Raw genomic sequence first — 22,058 nt, 5'->3', positions numbered from 1 at the left:
TATTTCGATACTAATCATTTTTAAAAGTTATATAAGTTACGTACCAATAATAAATGGAAAGCAGTGAATCCATTTACACCCTGTACGCATGCGTAGTACGGCTTGTTGATGGATTTACTTCCGTAAGCAGGTTGAAACGTTCAATACGGACCGGAAATAACCAAATTAAGAGCACAACAAAAATAAATTCCATGCTCATGAGAAAGACAACCGAAGTAATTTCCGGACACATATTTGGAATAACCACACGAGTACAACTGTACACGGTTTTATTTCGATACTAATCATTTTTCAAAGTTATATAAATTATGTCCAATAATAAATTTACACCCTGTACGCATGCGTAGTACGGCTTGTTGGTGGATTTACTTCCGTAAGCAGGTTGAGTTCCACTAACAGCAGCAACCTTCCCTCTTTGTTTTGCTAAAAATTACCAACAATAGTACATGTGACCTTTGTACTTCTTTCCGAACCTGAAGGTATGTTCCTTTTTGTTTAGACCAATATCAGTAGTACGTTTCGCTTGTACAAATCCAGATTAACAACAATGTAATTATGTCGGTTTTATCAGCGAGGTTGTTTTAGATGAGTGACAGTCTTATGTGGATGACAATTACACTAACACGTCTTGTGAACGTTCATCATCACGCATACATGTATAAATATGTGACGGCTTTTTGCTTGTCATTGCTAATGCTAGCATCGCCTTGCATATGGTCTACGTGGTCGAATTAAGTATTCAGCCAGCAACACGTTAATCCATAAGAAGACGTGAAATGTATTAAGATGTGTCCTATACAGCTTTGTGCTTGACTTGAACTCAACAAGTAAGTAACGTATTGTAACATTTTTGTGTCTGTCACGTGACAGTCATGTGACTTTTCCAGCTGGTGGATGCTAGAGACATTTTCAAATAAGGAATACATTTACCATGAACAATTTTGCATACATGTAACATGACTTAGTAGTTTTTAAATGGCCACCATCATATGACTTGAAATGGGCGTGAGTTGAAGAGAAGCGATAAACATTGGTAATTTCATCCCAATAAATCGATATCATGTGTTATTTCCATGTTTTTCAGGGTTGTGTCGGTTCCTGAAAGTGTATGATGGCAGGTTTGCAATGGGAGCTTCCTGCAGAGCTGTGCTGTCGGCCGATGGCGTTTGTGGCTCTGACTGGTTTGGATGTGGTGTACAATGCTGTGCACCGTGCTATTTGGGATGTCTTTAGTACCAACAGACGGGCGGACCGAGTTCCCATCTCTTTTAAAATTCTCCCTGGAGACCACGAGTATCCAAAATGTCGTACTAAGGTGTGCCAAGGCAGAAGAGTTGAATGATTTATTAATAATAACACATATGAAGAGCTTGCAACCAAAAGGCGCTAAATCAAATTTTCACTAAGTTGCATGTTTTTCATGAGTTTAATAGACATCTGTCATGTGTATCCAAATCACGTATTTTGGTCTTGAAACCATTTTAAAAAATATGAAAAAAAGTGATATGAAATTTATGCTTTCAACCAAAAGGCGCAAAATCCCTTTCTTTATTCTGATTGGCCCAAATTTCCCATCTATTGATAATCTGACCAATCAGAGAGAAGAATACAATTGGCACTGCACATACAGAAAGCCAGTATCAGTGCGCATCCTGTTTTGTTTGTGTACATTAAGTACACGTGTGATAGTTACAGTATGTTATGCAATTCAGGAGAACACAAATTGTGTTTTTACAGTATTCTGTAACATGGAAGTTTTTTTTTACGCCATAAAAGGCATGTCTCTACCTTGACGCCTCCAACTTTCATAAGAAACATTATTTTACTTGTACTATAAAACATACAATGTAAAGAGTTTGGAATGAGATGATTTTTGTCACTGTCACCTTCATGGTGCAGTCAAATATGAGCACTGCTTTTAATAACATTTTTATTAATTTAATTAATAATAATTATTTTGTATTGTATGTTGAGAATGGCTTCTGTGTTGTAATTATTTTATTAGCATAGCACATTAAAGCACCTTACATTCTTTTACAACAATGCCATTGAAGAAGTTAAAGGTGACTTCAAATTTATTTCAGCCAAAAGGCGCTAAATCCGAAAAAAAAATTAATAAAAAAAAAATATAAAATACATGGTGTGTGCATGATTTTTATAGCATGCATTTTTATGACCTATATTGATAGCTCTTTCATTTGCAATATAGACTTGATGACCAAATAGATTGATATGTGCGTAGTTAAAAAACATTGATTTTCTCGAAATCAGTCAAAATGGATTTAGCGCCTTTTGGTTGCAAGCTCTTCATATATAAATGCATGTGGTAGGACTTTTAACAAGGGTCCTGACTTTCCTTTTGTTCCCGTGTGTAGCGTACGTCCTATGAGTGGTACATTCCAAAAGGAATCCTCAAGACATTGTGGATGAACAAGCACCTGAACCTGGTTCCGGCGCTGGTTGTGGTCTTCTATGAGTTGGACTGGGATGACCCACAGTGGAAAGAGAAACAATCTGAATGCGCTACCAAAGTAGAGATTGTCAGGTATGAAAAATATACATTAGAACTAATTTATAGTTGATGTTATTGAATGTGAAATATGACATTGGAAATGAGATACTATATATATTTCTTTTTTTTTCTGTTTAGGTCCAGTCTTCAGAGCAGGAATACCAAAGTGGCTGTTGTCTTAATTCAAAAGAAAACTCCTCTGCCACCTGGTAAACACCACTTTAAATTGAATATGGTATTTACATAGTCACGATTACAGCTATAGATTTCTGTTCATGTATATGTTGCATCCTCCTAAATGATGCAAGAACTGTGTGTGTATCTGTTTTCTCTTCCTGTTTGTGTAGGTGAAGACTTGGTGGCATCGGAACGAGCTGCAGCTCTTTGCCATGCCTGTGATCTGTCAGGAAAGAGTCTGTTTGTTCTGCCGCATACTGACCACCTTGTTGGCTACATGATAAGGTACTATGAAAGCATGAATTCATTTTCATTATTATAGCTTCATATGGAGGACCAAAACTGCCAAAATAATAAATAAATAAATAAAAGTGAAAAAAAAAAAATGAATGCACAAAAATAAATATAAATGGAAATAAAAACAAAAATAAATAAATATATACATAAATAAATAAATAAATGCAAAAATAAATACAAAAATAAAAAACAAGATTCAAAAATTAAAAATAAATACAAAAATAAATGTAGAAATAAATCCAAAAATAAATATATAAATAGAATTACATATCAATAAATAAATAAAAGCACTCTGCTCTCATATGTATTAATTTCATGCTGCAGACAATGTCAGCTTGAAATGCAGAAGGAAAAACTATTCAAATGAGGGGGCGGTCCTAAGTGTGTCTTGGGTTGAACTGTTCGCCTATTGGTTGATCGACACGTGAGGGCGAAAATCGACTAGGTATGCCTGCAAACAGCCACAGCAAGAGGAAGTCACCACACCACTCTCAATGGCGGTAAATATGGCTGCAATCTCCAGGGATCTCCGTTTGCTAGCAGATATTTCGGATAATGCTTCCCCGGATTACCTGCTTTTCCGGGTGGAAGCCTTATTGGAGCCTGATCGCTCTCCTCCCCGACGGAGCTTTTTCGCACTCACATGTCGATCAACCAATAGGCGAACAGTTCAACCCAAGACACACTTAGGACCGCCCCCTCATTTGAATAGTTTTTCCTTCTGCATTTCAAGCTGACATTGTCTGCTGCATGAAATAAATACATATGAGAGCTTTTATTTATTTATTGATATGTAATTCTATTTATATATTTATTTTTGTATTTATTTCTACATTTATTTTTGTATTTATTTTTAATTTTTGAATCTTGTTTTTTATTTTTGTATTTATTTTTGCTTTTATTTATTTATTTATGTATATATTTTTTTATTTTTGTTTTTATTTCCATTTATATTTATTTTTGTGTATTTATTTTTTGTATTTTTTTTTTCATTTTTGTTTTTATTTTCACTTTTATTTATTTATTTATTTATTATTTTGGCAGTTTTGGTCCTCCATAGCTTCAAGCCAAACTTCACTATTGTTTATTATCTGCGTAGGCTGGAGAATGCTTTTTATGAGCACGCTCAGACGTACTATTACAATGAAATTCGCAGAGTTAAATCCCACAAGGAGTTCCTCAACAAGACAACACATCAGGTAACTACTAGAAAGGATATATTGCATGTGATTGGTATTATTAACATCATTTTTATTGTTTTGATGATAGCTGCTGTTTGTTCGACACCAGTTCAAAATTGCTTTCTTCAGTGAGCTGAAGCAAGACACCCAGAATGCTTTAAAGTAAGTGATCTCGTCACGCCCACTAATGCACAAACGGGATATAAAAACTCATATATTTGCAGTCTGTAGTCACTTGGCCAATTATACAAATTTGACAATTACATTAATAATGATGCATTTTATTTGTAACCCAATGACACTGCACATAGACACAGATAAAAGCAGACCGGGTACAAGAATAGAGGTAGTATGGGGGCTGAAGGATGTGTGTAGATGGAAATTAGCATACCAGATAATGTTGCTGATGTGGAAATGGGATTACAGCAAGCTATCGATGGTGACACTGAGACTCTTAACCTGAGAGGAGTGGGAAACTGGTGTTGTCTATGTTGCGGGAAAAGCTGTAAACTTTGCAGAGTGTAGATTTGGTACCAAGAGGTAGAATATTTCTTCGAGGATATACATGCAAAGGTGAAGAATGGAAAGTTTGGCCACTGCTTTAAGTGTATTGTATGTTTTCTGCAGGCACTACAGGACTGCATATAGTCTCGTCCAAGAGCTCAGAGCCTACGAGTCAAATATGCTGGAGATCAAAACTTTGGCAGGCTTCATTAACTACAAGGTTTGTAGTAAATAATATCCATTCAGATATGAGCTCAACCCACATAACATTGTTACCCATATAAAATGTAGTCCATTGTTGACTGTGCTGTTTGTGTTCCGACTGTCATTTGCTCTGCGATTATGCAATTATTAAGAGTTACGATACCATCTACTGGATGGACTAGTAACGTCATTTTATAATGTGACCGAGAGCAATTGCGAGAAATAGCACCAAATCTAAAAAAAAAAAACAAAAAACCCAAATTACCACTTGAGTGACAAATGTTCCTGCTTTCTTTGTCTTTAGGTTTGCCGTCTGTGTTTCCAGCACAATACTCCTCTTGATGCTATTTCTCAGTTCAGGAAGCACATTGACCTTTTTAAGAAGAAGATAGGTTGTGCCGAACTCGCCTTCGAGCATGCTGCATGGATGTCGAAACAGTGAGTGACCATACACACACACACACACACACGCACACACACATGCACACACACACACAAATGCTCACATACTACAGTAAACCTCGGATATATCGGATTCAATTGTTCCCACTGGTTTTGTCTGATATAAGCGAAATCCGTTATATGCGTATACCGGAAAATGTCCGAATCGGAGCGCCACGATGCGCCCATCCGATATATGCGAGGGAAATTTAATGGAAATGCATTGGAACGGGACTGGAGATTTTGTCCGAAATAGGCGAAATCCGTTATAAAAAATCCGATATATGCAATGAATTTTTTATTGGAAATGCATTACAGAAAAATCGGTTCTTTTTTATCTGTCCGTTGTGAGCGAATTTCCGATATATCCGAGTCCGATATATCCGAGGTTTACTGTATTTGATGAATGATAGAAAGTGATATCGGACAGATAATAGTTTTTATTTTAAATGGGCACATATTTGGATTTGAATAAGGTTGGGTTGCGGTGGTATAAACTTTGATACTTTGTTGTAAAAGTCTGTTGAGCTTCCATATATATAACCCTCGTTCCTGGTAGTCAAATATAAAAAAAACACTTTCCAGCTCTCACACACTTCTCAACACGTGTGTTCCCAGGTTCCAATCTTTTGGTGAACTGTTTGACGAAGCAATAAAGTTGGGCTTGCCGGCGATCCAGACACAGAATCCTGGTTTCTACTACCAGCAGGCTGCCTGCTACAGCCAGGACAGGAAACGACTGGCATTGCAGCTGAGTCAGGTGGTTTCATCATGTCAGAATGAGCTTTCCATTTGAGGCCAAACTTAATTATACTTGTTATTTTTCGTAAATAAAACTCCTTTATAATTATACTGTAGCTTTATGAACTCAGTAATGTAACAAATAAGTTCCACGCGTGAGTTAAGGTATTACAGTAAACCTTGGATATATCGGATTCAATTGTTCCCACTGGTTTTGTCCGATATAAGCGAAATCCGTTATATGCGTATACCGGAAAATGTCCGGATTTATATCCGGTATATGCGTAAATCGGATTTTATCCATTATAAAAAGGCACTTCCTTGACTATGTTTCCAATGTACCTGGACGCGCAGGCAACGCTGCAAACGCTGCAAATGACGTCGTATAGCGGCCTGTCACGATTCGGCGAATCGGAGCGCCACGATGCGGCCATCCGATATATGCGAGGGAAATTTAATGGAAATGCATTGGAACGGGACTGGAGATTTTGTCCGAAATAGGCGAAATCCGTTATAAAAAATCCGATATATGCAATGAATTTTTATTGGAAATGCATTACAGAAAAATTGGTTCTTTTTTATCTGTCCGTTGTGAGCGAATTTCCGATATATCAGAGTCCGATATATCCGAGGTTTACTGTACTAGACATGTACATATTGAATATTGTTTTAGGCTGGAGCAGTGTATCCCTCTCCCGACCCACTGGAGATCCAGAGTGGAGGACTGGACTACTATGGACAGAGACCATGGAGACAAGGACATCAGAGTAGGTCATATTTCCCCAGGAAAGGAAGGCCTAGTGTTCCCAAATGAGGGACCTTAACCATGAAAAGGACTTTTGAAGCTCTAGCTTGTCTTTTTGGTACTATATTTGTTTACCAAGCAGACGCCACAAACACTTTCTGTCCGCTACTTTAAATGTCATACTGACCCAAAGGTTCCGTACCTAAAACCTTGCTTCCTAATGTACAACACTAGACACACACAAACTAATAAACACGTCTAAAAACCTCAGGTAGGGTTTAACAAGAAGATACTGATGTTTGGGTTGGTCACCTGTCCAGACACAGTCTCAAGTTCTTGTTTTTTAATGCATAAGATTAGACACATGCAATCCAGAAAATAAGTAAATGTTATTTCATCATATATATCATATCATTATTATTTATTATTTATTATTTATTATTTATTATTTAATATTTATTATTTATTATTTATTATTTATTATTTATTATTTATTATTTATTATTTATTATTTATTATTTATTATTTATTATTTATTATTTATTATTTATTATTTATTATTTATTATTTATTATTTATTATTTATTATTTATTATTTATTATTTATTATTTATTATTTATTATTTTATTTATTATTATTATATAGTTGTTAAAAAAGTGGGCTACTAAATAGACACACAAAATCTGCGTATTTCAGAAAATAACAGATGAAATGATACAGCACTCTACAAGAAGCAATGAAGTCTGTAAAATTAAATAATACAAAATAAAAAATAAAAAAATCACAAAATTTTCAACTCTAATGATGAAAATGGTAATATTAATGATGATTATAATGATGGTAATAATGATAAAGATTATAACAATAATGATAATGATAATAATAATAATAGTAATATTACAATGATAATAATAACAGGGGAAACAAGACTGTGGCATGAACATGATTATATCTTGCAAAAAGGGGTAGGCATTTATAAGCTTTTGCTTCTTCCTACTCCTTTTGGATTTGTCATCAGATAGTTGAATACAAATGTAAATAATGGAAAGTTATATTTTGATTGATGTAAGAAATGCACTGTAATGATTCATATATTTGCCCAAATAAAGGAAAAAAAAAAATCAGATTATGAATACACATGCCGTCACTCCAACTACAGTTTCTAGATGTGTATTATGTGTCCTTGTACGTGAAGACATCAACATGGATTCCATTCCTTTGTACCTTCACTGTGAGCGTAGCCTCACAGAATATTCCTCTGTAGTGTTTTGACATGTACTTGCATGTTTAGGTATCGATCCTCCTGACCAGGACAAAGAAAAGAGAGGAATTCTGGCATTACAGATGAAAGAAAAAGATGTACCACATTCGGTAAGTGCATGCAAATACACAGTATGCGTCAACTTATATTAGAGTAGTCAGTGTACAACTTGTAACAGTGTAAAAGTATAGTTTACCATCCACTGAAATTGTGTCATCATGCAGCCATTATTGCATATAAGCAATATCACGTGTAAATGTATGATGTTTGAGAACTCCAACAAAGATCTTCTCCACAGGAGGTGATCATCACTCTACTCAGCAACGCGGTGGCCCAGTTTAAGAAGTACAAGTGTCCACGAATGAAAAGTCATCTCAGTAAGTAGCACTTTGCGATAGTGGATAATTCTACTACACTACTATACAATACAGGGCGGCACGGTGGTCGAGTGGTTAGCGCGCAGACCTCACAGCTAGGAGACCAGGGTTCAATTCCACCCTCGGCCATCTCTCTGTGTGGAGTTTGCATGTTCTCCCCGTGCATGCGTGGGTTTTCTCCCACATTCCAAAAACATTCATTCATTCATTTTCTACCGCTTTTTCCTCACGAGGGTCGCGGGGGGTGCTGGAGCCTATCCCAGCTGTCTTCGGGCGAGAGGCGGGGTACACCCTGGACTGGTCGCCAGCCAATCACAGGGCACATATAGACAAACAACCATTCACACTCACATTCATACCTATGGACAATTTGGAGTCGCTAATTAACCTAGCATGTTTTTTTTGGAATATGGGAGGAAACCGGAGTACCCGGAGAAAACCCACGCATGCACGGGGAGAACATGCAAACTCCACACAGAGATGTGCCGAGGGTGGGAATTGAACCCTAGTCTCCTAGCTGTGAGGTCTGCGCGCTAACCACTCGACCGCCGTGCCGCCCTTCCAAAAGCATGCTAGGTTAATTAACTGATTAATTAACTGATTGGCTGGCCACCAGTCCAGGGTGTACCCCGCCTCTCGCCCAAAGACAGCTGGGATAGGCTCCAGCACCCCCGCGACCCTCGTGAGGAAAAGTGGTAGAAAATGAATGAATACTATACTATACTAGACCAAATATGACTTCTAGTAACGCTTGATTGTTGATTTATTTTGCTGTGTCCATCCAAATTCCCACACCTATCCCCTAATCCATCAATACGTCCATCTCAAATCATCAACCCATCAATCCCCAGTACATCTATTGTCATCCACGCACCCGACCTCATCATTCAACCTTATAACACCAATAAAAACAACAACAAAATCAAAGTACAAACTTAGTAAAGAACTGCTGTCATCCACCAGTATAGTGAAATGAAGTAGTGATTTTCAAACACATCCATTGTATTTATTTATTTATTTTAACTGCGGCCACCTTGGTTGTTTCATCATGTCCAGAACACTGTCCACCAACCATTCATCAAAACACAGCCATAAATGTACAGTAAAGCCAAGAAACAATAACACAGTAATAACATTAACATTCACTAGTACTAGATACAAAATTATCACATACTATAGTATTAATTGTACCCTGTACCCTAGAAACCGCCCATGAATGATACGGGAAAAGGCCGAAATGATACTGTGTCAAAGCCCAGGGCAGTGATACTGATAAAATATAGAGTTTAACCATGTCCAGTATCAGCCTCCGTAGCTGTCCACTCAGAGCGCGCTGCTCTGGTATCGTGCCCGTAAAACAACCAATCAGAGAACAGCTCACGAGTGCTTAGTGCCTAGTGCTTCTCCAGTCACCAAAAAACCCAAACTTGATTAATGGAACTTTAATTGTCAGACATTGATAAGATAAGACTGTTGATCAAATATTATTGTTGAAATATTTTTGCAATTATTGTGTTTACACTGTTTAGATATAATACATGTAATAAACTGAACATTTTCTGGAAACAAAATGGTCTTTTGATTAAATAGTATGTGATAATAAGCTCATGATTAAATAGTATGTGATAATAAGATCATCACATGGTTTGTCTGGTATCAGGCCAGGTATCATGCCCCCGCGTGCCAGTATCAGCACATATCTGATACTGACACTTGGGGGCATGATACCTGGCCTGATACCAGACAAACCATGTGATAACCTATAAGTATCATATAACAAAATATATAACAAAAATATCATCCATAAGTATGTTGTTAAACTGGCAGTGATTGGATATTAGAATTTGTTGGTTATTGCAAGTTTTTTGAATTTTTTTGAATTATATTCATGTTAACTGTTTTGCATGTTTTGCCAGTGGTGCAGATGGGAGAGGAGTACTATCATGCTCACGATTATGCCAAAGCCCTCAAGTAAGTGAAGAGTTTTTACTTACACGCAAACATCACATTTCATCTCATGCTTTTATTTTCATGCTTGAAATGATCGGGCTTTATGCTTTGTTCTTAGGCTGTTGGACTATGTGATGTGTGACTATCGCACAGAACATTGGTGTGGAATCCAGTCAGCCATATTAACCACAGCTCTGCATTGTGCCTATCTGATGGCTAGTGTTAAGGATTACATCATATATTGCATGGAACTTCTGGGCAGAGGTAAGACGTTTTATTATTCTGACTATATCTACTCTTATGTTTACTCTATGCCAGGGGTGGGCAAACTACGGCCCGGGGGCCACATCCGGCCCGCCAAGTGTTTGAATACGGCCCGCCCGTTCTTTCCAAAGTGTTTCATTTAAAGTCAACATACAAGCTGGCATCATGGCTTGAGCCGACATTTTCATGGTTTGGCTGTTTTATCAATTTCGTTATTTGATGCGGTCTGTTGTTTACAAAGTGCTCCTGAAAAAAGGCACACGAGCACATAATGATAATAATAATAACAAATAATAATATAAAATAATAATAAATAATAAAAAAATTATTCTTATTATTATAAATTTATAACGCACTTTACATCAAAAAAATGATCTGAAAGTGCACATATAGCAGATTGCATAACACTTTTACAGATACAATAATTTCGTTATTTGATGCAGTCTGTTGTTTACAAAGTGCTCCTGAAAAAAGGGACACAAGCACATAATAATAATAATAATAGTAATAATAATATAAAATAATAATAACAAATAATATAAAATAATACTAAATTTACTCTTATTATAAATTTATAATGCACTTTACATAATGATAATAATAATAATAAAATAATAATATCAAATAATAATAAATAATATCAAATAATAATACATTTATTCTTATTATTATAAATTTATAATGCACTTTACATCAAATAAATAATCTTAAAGTGCACATATAGCAGATTGCATGACACTTTTACAGATTTAATAATTTTGTTATTTGACGTGGTCTGTTATTTACAAAGTGCTCCTGAAAAAAGGGACACAGGCATATAATAATAATAATACAAATAATAATAATAACAAATAATATAATAAAAATAATAATAAATGTATTATTATAAATTTATGACGTACTTTACATCAAATAAATGATCTCAAAGTGCCCATAAAGCAGATTGCATGACACTTTTACAGATACAATAATTCCAGCTGGGCTGTTACGTGTAAAATATCGAGTCTGCCCCCCGTCAATTTTGTTAAATGAATGCGGCCCGCCAGTCAAAAAGTTTGCCCACCCCTGCTCTATGCTGTGCTATTTTCCACACTATGATAACATAAATTAGTCATAAAAGCCTCTGGAAGTCTTACAGGGACATGTTTCTCAACATCACTTGTTCACATGGTGGCAGTGTTTACTTACCAGTGCTGATGTTTTACTGCATTTCAGCTTCAATGCTGACCAAAGAGCAGAAGTCCAGGATTGAGCAGAACCTCATAAAAGTTCTCAAGGTGCGTAAACCCCATATTTACCGCCAATTTATTGTAAATAAAAACCCAAGTACCATATTTTCTGGACTAGAAGTAACTTCGGAGTATAAGTAGCATCTGTCACAAAATACATCATGAAGAGGAAAATAACATATACCTGTGTAAGTCTATAGGACTATAGGTTGCATTATCTAAACATGTAAAATTCAATATAAAGGGGCATCAAGAGAAGCTCTACATCAGGGGTCTCAAACTCAATTTACTTGGGGGGCCACTGGAGCTAGGGTCTGGGTGAGACTGGGCCGCATCAGGTTTTCAAAAAAACACATTTATTAAAAACAGAAAAACGAATAAACTTTGCTTTGGTTCCGATTTTCTACAAGAAAAGCTCTGATAAAACATTCCACTGTTCTCAAATATCTTACTTTTTATTTTTCTACACAAAATAAGATGAAAAATAAATAAACAAATCAAGAATAAAAAAAAATCAATCATTCAGTGATAAATAAATAAATATAATAATAATAATAAAACGGCAAATAATAAAAACTTAAGAAACCACATATAGTTGGTGGGTAGACAAATTATTTTTTTCAGATTAAAATGAACAAAGCATTATTAGAGCCCTGTAGACATGACAAAACACGACTATAGTCACATTTATACTCTTTTTATTTACAACATATTGCGCAACCGCAGGGTCTTGAGACACATGCTAACTCGCAAACTAGAGAGCTAGCGACCTAAACGGTAGCCTTCAAGTTATTTCCTTTAAACTTAAATAGCCAAAAACTTACCACTTCCACACGGATAGGGAGGATAACTATTAACAGTTATTTAACCTTTAACATGAACATGAATCAAACGTAATAATTTTTTCTGGGTACATGATACCATACAGCATCCATATCAAACTTGCGCGGGCCGCACTAACATTAAACTTTCATATCAAGGCGGGGGCCTCAAACTAGTGTCCTGCGTGCCACATTTGGCCCACGGGCCGCATGTTTGTGACCCCCTGCTCTACATACTTCATAACTGAATTTTTTTTTTTTTTTTTTTACAGTATACAAGCGTATTACATCAGGGATGTCCAAACTTTTTTTCACCCAGTGCCACATACTGAAAAAAGAAAGGATGCAATGGCCACTTTGATATTTTCTAAACCAACACATATAGTAACTATGCTAAGAATTACATAATTTTTCATCGGTCCACACTTTAAACCCCCTTGCATTACATACTTAATTTTTGGGAATGTCGATATATATCTTTTTTTTAAATTGCAAGAAACCACAAATTGAAATGTGACTTTTATGGCATATATTTTAATATAAATGATATTGTAAATGACTTTATGCTGTAAATCCTGGACACCAACAACCGTCTTTGCCATCTGTTGTTCCTATTAGAACAAGATACCCGATGCGGAGCCTCAGTGTGATCAGTCTTCTGCTGCTGCGGCACGGTCACTATGGAACGAAAGCGTGGCTTTAGGTGGCGCCAATGAATTCATTATTGATATGCAGGACTACATACCTTTCAGTGAGTAATACACAGTACATCCATTGTACTCTACTTAATATAGTTATCATTGGGTGAGATGTTTATTGACAAAAAAAAACACATTTTCAGTGTGTTATATATATATATATAAGTGGCACTTTTTGGGTTTAGTTTGGCTAGTCCTGGGACTTATATTATAAGTTTGGTCCTAGTTCAATGTAAAGCCCAGTTCCAGTCTCCCAGCTTCCATGTGGATGAAGCCATCCGACTGCAAGTATTCCTGAAAGCTGACTGTCCGCATCCTGTGTCCTTCACCAAACTGTCTGTCAGCCTCAGTAATCAGGTACTATACAAGAACAATTTCACAATATTTAACAAATTAAGGCTGATTTTCTATCATCATTTGGTCATTGTCTTGTTTTGTTATAGGAGTACAATCAGTGGTGTGTTGTGGAGACGTCAAGTCAGGAATGCAAAGCCCTTTTGCCCGGTAAAACCAGATGTTACAACTTCAGCTTTGTGGCAAAAACCAAAGATATCGGCAAAAAAATTGAGGCGAGTTGATTTATGTGTGTTGGTGCTGTATTTATATGTAATTTCTCTTAAAATTAAAAACAAATTATAACACAGTGATTCATTGTTTTTCCATTCATTAGGTGGCAGGTATTGAGGTCATGCTCGGCAGCGGTCGCTGTGTCTTTTTGAGATGGAGGGGGGCCGGCGGGGATGCGGGTGTAACTCACGAGGTCCTGCCGACACACAGGACATCAAGGAGGTGTGATGCGGACGACGAGATTGATTGGGACTGCTTGAACGTCCTGCAAAGTACCATGTGAGGCTCGTCTTCATTGCATCCTTCACAAAACGCCATGTTTGTTTGCACTGCGCCTTTGGTCTTATACTTTGTCAATAAAGTTAGTATCACATGATGTGTAGGATCATCTCAAGAGTCCCGAAGATCTCTGTGGAGCTTGGTCATCAACCTCCTGCTCTCAGCAATGAACTGTACTGCATACACTTCACCGTCCAATCACTGGAAGATGCCATAGCCAAGGACGTGAAGCTGACAGCAGGACTCAAACCTGGTACGTGAACACAACTAATACCGCATTAGTCAGCTTAGCCAACTGGTATGAAATAAATCGTTGATCCGCTAGCAAATATTCTGTGTATTTATTTTCAATATCGTTTTAGGCCAAGATGCTAATTTAAGCCAGACTACACGCGTGACACTCGATAACTCCAAGATTTGTGACGACACGGCGCCTCCTCTGCTCCCTGATATACCTCTGGGTAATCTGAAACCAGGTGAAAAGGTACGTGTATGCACGTCTTAGCACTATGGGGAGCAGGGCTTTCAGCCGCTCTGCTCCCCAACTCTGGAACTCATTGCCACCAGACCTCCGTAACTCTGCCGCCCTTCCCATCTTCAAATCCAAACTCAAAACTCATCTGTTCAAACTTGCCTATTCTCTTTAACTGCTTCACATGCCCCCCCCCCCATTTATCGTATGTTCTTATTTATTGTATGTTGTCTTTTATCTTGTATTTTATATTGGTGTTTTTTATCTTCTGTACAGCAACCTTGGGTGTCCTGAAAGGCGCTTTTAAATAAATTGTATTATTATTATTATTATTATTATTATTATTATTATTATTATTATTATTATTATTATTATTATTATTATTATTATTATTATTATTATTATTATTATTATTATTATTATTATTATTATTATTATTATTATTATTATTATTATTATGTACTTTAATTTGGACAGGGTTTCTTTATAATATTTTCAATGTTATTGTTGACTATTTCTTTATTATTATTTCTTTTTTATACTATTTTTTTTTAAACACTTTACCACATTGTTCCACACAACTTTAACATATTTTCGTTTTATTGTTGACTATTTCAACAATAGTCCTTGCATGAGTTCTCAGACCGTCGGTCTTTATAAGGAATAAGCACTTTGAAATCAGTCAATTGGAACAAAACGCCTCTGTATTCAAACCAAACTCGCTACAAAAGCAACAACACCGCCACCTGGTGGTCACTACAAGTTGCAGCACTTCTCATGAGCACACTGTTTTGAAGCCAACCTTTGTGTGTGTAGCTGGAGAGGTGTGTCTACGTGACGTGTTCAACAACTGGACCAAGGCTGTTCCTGTTCCACGTAGCTTATAGCGTCGACGTGACTGTGGATGGACGCCAGATAGTCTGCAAGTGTCAGAAGGTAACCGCACAACTCTTTCCTTAAGTGCGTTCTTGTCTCGGAGATGTTGACTTCTCCATTGTCTTGCAGGATGAAACCATTACCATAGAGACAGTCGTCCCGTTTGAGGTTTCTGCCAACTTTATGTCCACCAAGGTATGTTGCTGTGGCTTTACGTATATTATTATAGATTATTATCTGTCTACTCCGTGGATTGAACACCGACTCATCTAAAGACATACATATGTGGTGGTTTTATTTGAAATAATGTGTTGTCTTCTTCAGTTTGAGCCCCTGGAGCAAGTAGCGGTGGATGTCCCCTTCCTGATGCTAACAGAGATCCAGTCATTGTCACCCTGGCCACTCCTATTGGCTTCTTCATCACTACAGAACTTCACCATGGTTACCAACACACCACACCAACTACATGAAGGTAAATATTTTATTTTATCTCACCACCACACAAGCATGTGACAGTTTTATATTGAGGGTTAAAATATATAAACTAGTGAGCTACAACGGCATTGCATATAAAAAGGTATGCTAGTAGCAGCTGTGGGCACCCCCATGTAGTTAGACTGGTACAATCTTCGTCACATGACATTGTCATATAATTGCACTGTGAGATTGGATATTTTTAGCCTTATGCATTATTTTAGCTGTTTGAAGACGAACTATATCAGCAAGTTGAAGTATTTGTCATTTTAGAAATAAGGAGTTAGTATGTTCTCTGTAGGCGGCATTATGAATTATCCTTACTGGCCTTTTTTGTATGGAGGACCAAAACTGCCAAAATAATAAATAAATAAATAAATAAATAAAAGTGAAAATAAAAACAAAAATGAAAAAATAAATCAAGAAATTAAATACACAAAAATAAATATAAATGGAAATAAAAACAAAAATAAAAAATATATACATGAATAAATAAATAAAAGCAAAAATAAATACAAAAAATAAAAAAGAAGATTAAAAAATTAATAAATTAATAAATAAATAAATTAATTAATTAATAAATTAATTATTTATTTGTTAAAAAAATAATAAATAAATATATAAATAGAATTATATATCAATAAATAAATAAAAGCACTCTGCTCTCATATGTACGTATTTATTTCATGCTGCAGACAATGTCAGCTTGAAATGCAGAAGGAAAAACTATTCAAATGAGGGGGCGGTCCTAAGTGTGTCTTGGGTTGAACTGTTCGCCTATTGGTTGATCAACATGTGAGTGCGAAAATCGACTAGGTATGCCTGCAAACAGCCACAGCAAGAGGAAGTCACCACACCACTCTCAATGGCGGTAAGTATGGCTGCAATCTCCAGGGATCTCCGTTTGCTAGCAGATATTTCGGATAATGCTTCCCCGGATTACCTGCTTTTCCGGGTGGAAGCCTTATTGGAGCCTGATCGCTCTCCTCCCTGACGGAGCTTTTTCGCACTCACATGTCGATCAACCAATAGGCGAACAGTTCAACCCAAGACACACTTAGGACCGCCCCCTCATTTGAATAGTTTTTCCTTCTGCATTTCAAGCTGACATTGTCTGCTGCATGAAATAAATACATATGAGAGCTTTTATTTATTTATTGATATGTAATTCTATTTATATATTTATTTTTGTATTTATTTTTAATTTTTAATCTTGTTTTTTATTTTTGTATTTATTTTTGCTTTTAATTATTTATTTATGTATATATTTTTTTATTTTTGTTTTTATTTCCATTTATATTTATTTTTGTGTATTTAATTTTTTGATTCTTTTTTTCATTTTTGTTTTTATTTTCACTTTTATTTATTTATTTATTTATTATTTTGGCAGTTTTGGTCCTCCATATTTTTGCAGTACATTTAGCTTATAATCTGTAAAATATATTTCTCAAGAATGTTAGACTTTGACCGTTTGCATCAAATGAATTAGAAGTCAGTGTTTTCAATTGCGTTTCAGTGTTTGTGTCGTAATAACAGATTTGCTTGTCTTCAGTCATTTTGCAGAAAGATGAATGTGCAAGTGAGTGCTTCAGTCTTCGCTGTCCACCACTGACTGATGTCAACAACACTGTGGCTACTGGACAGTACCAAATATTATGGAGGAGGTACAACACCTACAAACACACACACAATGCTCTGTATTCAAACGATTATTTTTTTTTTGTAAGGATTTCACTCAATAAATGAATACTCTTAAAATGATGTGATGTACGCAGTGGTTTGTTGGCGACTGAATATAACAAAGTTTATTCTTTTTTGATTCTTTTTTAAAGAGAGTCCTCCAGTCCAGACAGTCCTCTCATAGAAACCACAGTCTCTCTGCCGCATGTCCATCTGGAGTCTGTCCCACTTCACATCCACGCTGGTCAGTGGTATAGTATATATATATATACTATATACAAAGAATGATCTTATTTGCACGATAATTTCAACCTCTGCACACTGTAGAATCAATAACAACAACAAGACTCTAAACCAGGGGTGGGCAAACTTTTTGACTCGCGGGTCGCATTGATTTAACAAAATTGACAGGGGGCCAGACTATATATTTTACACATATAATTCATATAAAATTCATATAATAATTCATATAAAACAGTCCACCTGGAATGATTGTATCTGTAAGTGTCATGCAACCTGCTATGTATATGTGCTTGTGTCCTTTTTTCAGGAGCACTTTGTAAACAGCAGATCACATCAAATAAACAAATTGATTAAAAAAAAAAAAACTACCTAAACCATCAAAAGGTTGGCTAAAGCCATGATGTCAGGTTGTATGTTAAGTTTGGAAAGAACGTGCGGGCCATATTTAAACACTTGGCGGGCCGCATGTGGCCCCCGGGCCGTAGTTTGCCCACCCCTGCTCTAAACCATGTGGTGTAATGGTGAACTCCATTCTTTTTACTGACTCAAGTCATTATGCATACTGCAGGATGCTTTCATAGCCATTTTTTTAAACTTAACTTTGGTAATGGTTTAATTTCATTTGAACATGCATCAGATTACAATTGAATGCATCACATAATCAGTTCACAGTTCCACATGTCCAAAAGGAGTAGGAAGAAGCAAAGCTTATTAAATCCTAACCCTTCCATCTGGTACTTTTACAATCAGTAACTGTTACATTTGTTCACTTCCTGCTTTCCTATTATAATTTTAAGATTTTTTTTCATTTTTTTAACTTTTTTTAATTAATTTTTTAAAATTTTTATTTAAAAACTGCATGTTGTGTTGTCATTGACCAATCTTCAAATTTTATCTGAAATATTTGTGAAAAACATGCAAAAAACTTTTTTTACACTACTGTGTGTGCATACTGTATACATAAAATACATCTGCTTCCTGCTTTCCTAATATAGTTTATGTTTTTTAATTTTATTTTTCTCACGAACCGAAGTACGAGGTGATCTTTATCTGCCATGACTGTTTCCTTCTTCTCCATGTAGATATCCCATCCTTTGGGAGAGTACGGGAGTCCCTCCCAGTTTGTTTCCACATTGAGAACAGAACAGCTCTGGTACAGGAAGTGCAGATAGCCGTGGAACCATCTGATTCCTTCATGTTCTCTGGACTAAAACAGGTACAAAGAACAGGACCGTCACAGCTTACATGTATAAAAAGCTACAAAGCTTAATCCATATAACGAAATTCACTTGCCTCAAATTGTAAAGCACATTTACAAATTAACATAAGAGGTTACCGCTTCATTCCAAATCACTTTTGATGTCACAAGAGCGCCCTCTTGTGGCTGTTGACGTCAATGTCGGTTCATTATAATACACAAAACATGTTAAAATGTAAAAACATTCGTTCATTCCTTCATTTTCTACTGCTTATACTCATGTTAAATTGAAAGTTAGTTAGTTAGTTGTGGAGTTAGTTAGACAAAAAATGTCTAAAGTATGGTAAAAGGTTAGAAGGGATATTTCAATGGTCATTTGTCACTCACAAAATATTCAATATCTTTCCACTTGCAGTGCTACTACAGTAAACCTCGGATATATCGGACTCGGATATATCGGAAATTCGCTCACAACGGACAGATAAAAAAGAACCGATTTTTCTGTAATGCATTTCCAATAAAAATTCATTGCATATATCGGATTTTTTATAACGGATTTCGCCTATTTCGGGCAAAATCTCCAATGCCGTTGCAATGCATTTCCATTAATTTTCCCTCGCATATATCGGATGGCCGCATCGTGGCGCTCCGATTCGCCGAATCGTGACAGGCCGCTATACGACGTAATTTGCAGCGTTTGCAGCGTTGCCTGCGCGTCCAGGTACATTGGAAACATAGTCAAGGAAGTGCCTTTTTATAACGGATAAAATCCGATTTACGCATATAAATCCGATATAGGCGTAAAACGGACATTTTCCGGTATACGCATATAACGGATTTCGCTTATATCGGACAAAACCAGTGGGAACAATTGAATCCGATATATCCGAGGTTTACTGTACTACTACTACTACTACTAATAATAATAATAACAGTATAATATAATAGTAATTTGTGCTAAAACCAAATTTATGAATAGTGACAAAAGGAAATTTTCCTAATGATTTCTATGGAAGTCAAATTTTTAGCGTCCCTAAACAGCTCTTACAGCAAGTTTTTAAAAGGTGTGTTTGATGCAAAAAAAAACAACAAAAAAACAAATTTAAATATTAAATTCTGCATGCTTTTGACTTTGACTGGAATCGCTGAGATGTTTTCTCTTGTGTGCAGGTACACCTTCGCATCCTTCCTGGTTCGGAGCAGCAAATGCTGTACAATTATTATCCACTGATTGCGGGTTACCAGATGCTACCACAACTCAGCATCAGCGTCTCCCGCTGGACAAACAACGAGTACAACCTCAAACGCTTCCTGCCTCATCGTGTATTTGTCAAGGTAACGCATTATAGAGAAAAAACGCAAGTCATTGATGCCTGCAAAAGTCATTCATTCATTCATTCATTTTCTACCGGGGGGGGGGGGCTGGAGCCTATCCCAGCTGTCTTCGGGCGTAAGGCGGGGTACACCCTAGACTGGTCGCCAGCCAATCACAGGGCACATATAGACAAACAACCATTCACACTCACACCTATGGACAATTTGGAGTCGCCAATTAACCTAGCATGTTTTTGGAATGTGGGAGGAAACCGGAGTACCCGGAGAAAACCCACGCATGCATGGGGAGAACATGCAAACTCCACACAGAGATGCCCGAGGGTGGGATTGAACCCTGGTCTCCTAGCTGTGAGGTCTGCGCGCTAACCCCTAGACCACCGTGCCTCCCCTGCAAAAGTCATGACTCACTTAAAGAATGAGGTGAATTTTCTGCTGTGAAAAAACGCAGGGTAAATAAATAATATATAACATTAATTGTCAGTAATCTATATTGACATAAAAAATAAAAATAAAAATAAGCTATTTTATTCCCCACCAAAATTGCAAATTTGCAGTGAATCATGCTACTAATCCACCCCCCAATATTACTTCTGGACACCATGGTTATACAAAATATTGAATACTTTTTGCTGTTTAAATATTATGATTAGCCATGCAAATGTAAATAAACTTTTGTCTCTTTTGTCTTTCATTGCAGCCGCAGGGTAAAGAATTGGACAATGATTCCATCGCTGCAGCTTGATACCAACACTTTGAGGTACAACTAAGAATACTTCTCATACTGTAGGTTATACTTCATGCGATTCCGCCCCAAGCGACAGCACATACTCATACATTTTAGTGTTTGCTTCCTGGCATGAGAGAGACATAACTGATCATGAATGGAACTGTATTGATGGAAAATCATTGAACACATTTTCCCACCTTTCCCACGTTTTTACACACAATTAGTTACAATATTTACATTTTCATTGTACATTATTTTTACAAAACTAAACATTAAGATTTATTTTTTTTGTTATTATGGAAACAAGTTATGTTTAATAACAATAATTGGCCAAGTGTGCATGAAAGCTTTACAGGATATGTTTTTTAAATGTATTGGAAGGGGAGGCATAGCAGCATCAAATTGATATGAAAGTACAAATGTATTGAAAGTATAACAAACGAATGCAAATAAAGAGAATGCATTAGAATAGTAAATACTCAACTGTACTGAAACAAGAGTAGATGGAGCCTAATACAGGACAAAATTGTTTTGAATTAAAGTGATGTTAACATGTTTTGGTGTGTTTTACTTGAAAGTGTATTCAAGTGGGGCGGCACGGTGGTCTAGGGGTTAGCGCACAGACCTCACAGCTAGGAGACCAGAGTTCAATTCCAAATCTCTGTGTGGAGTTTGCATGTTCTCCCCGTGCATGCGTGGGTTTTCTCCGGGTACTCCGGTTTCCTCCCACATTCCAAAAACATGCTAGGTTAATTAGCGACTCCAAATTGTCCATAGGTATGAATGTGAGTGTGAATGGTTGTT

General features: G+C 36.4%; 1 protein-coding gene across 1 annotated transcript; it reads left to right on the top strand.

Annotated features, from left to right (window-relative positions):
• The first annotated feature begins 333 nt into the window (after window positions 1-333).
• trappc11 (trafficking protein particle complex subunit 11) lies at window positions 334-21,830 on the top strand. Its single transcript, XM_058063810.1, has 30 exons — window positions 334-479; window positions 1,085-1,315; window positions 2,376-2,545; window positions 2,651-2,721; window positions 2,860-2,974; window positions 4,086-4,185; window positions 4,256-4,329; window positions 4,795-4,891; window positions 5,180-5,313; window positions 5,935-6,076; window positions 6,731-6,824; window positions 8,095-8,174; window positions 8,363-8,441; window positions 10,358-10,412; window positions 10,510-10,655; window positions 11,871-11,932; window positions 13,324-13,456; window positions 13,630-13,760; window positions 13,847-13,972; window positions 14,074-14,249; window positions 14,354-14,502; window positions 14,612-14,733; window positions 15,538-15,657; window positions 15,727-15,792; window positions 15,922-16,069; window positions 17,624-17,735; window positions 17,904-17,995; window positions 19,077-19,210; window positions 20,363-20,527; window positions 21,225-21,830. The coding sequence occupies exons 2-30, from the start codon at window positions 1,109-1,111 to the stop codon at window positions 21,267-21,269; spliced, it is 3,345 nt and encodes a 1,114-aa protein (XP_057919793.1). The 5' UTR covers window positions 334-479; window positions 1,085-1,108; the 3' UTR covers window positions 21,270-21,830.
• Window positions 21,831-22,058: the final 228 nt, after the last annotated feature.

This window comes from Doryrhamphus excisus, chromosome 23 (genome assembly GCF_030265055.1).
Source record: "Doryrhamphus excisus isolate RoL2022-K1 chromosome 23, RoL_Dexc_1.0, whole genome shotgun sequence".
Lineage (NCBI taxonomy): Eukaryota > Metazoa > Chordata > Actinopteri > Syngnathiformes > Syngnathidae > Doryrhamphus > Doryrhamphus excisus.
The sequence above is the reverse complement of the archived record's forward strand: the minus strand, read 5'-3'. Positions and strand labels throughout refer to the sequence as shown.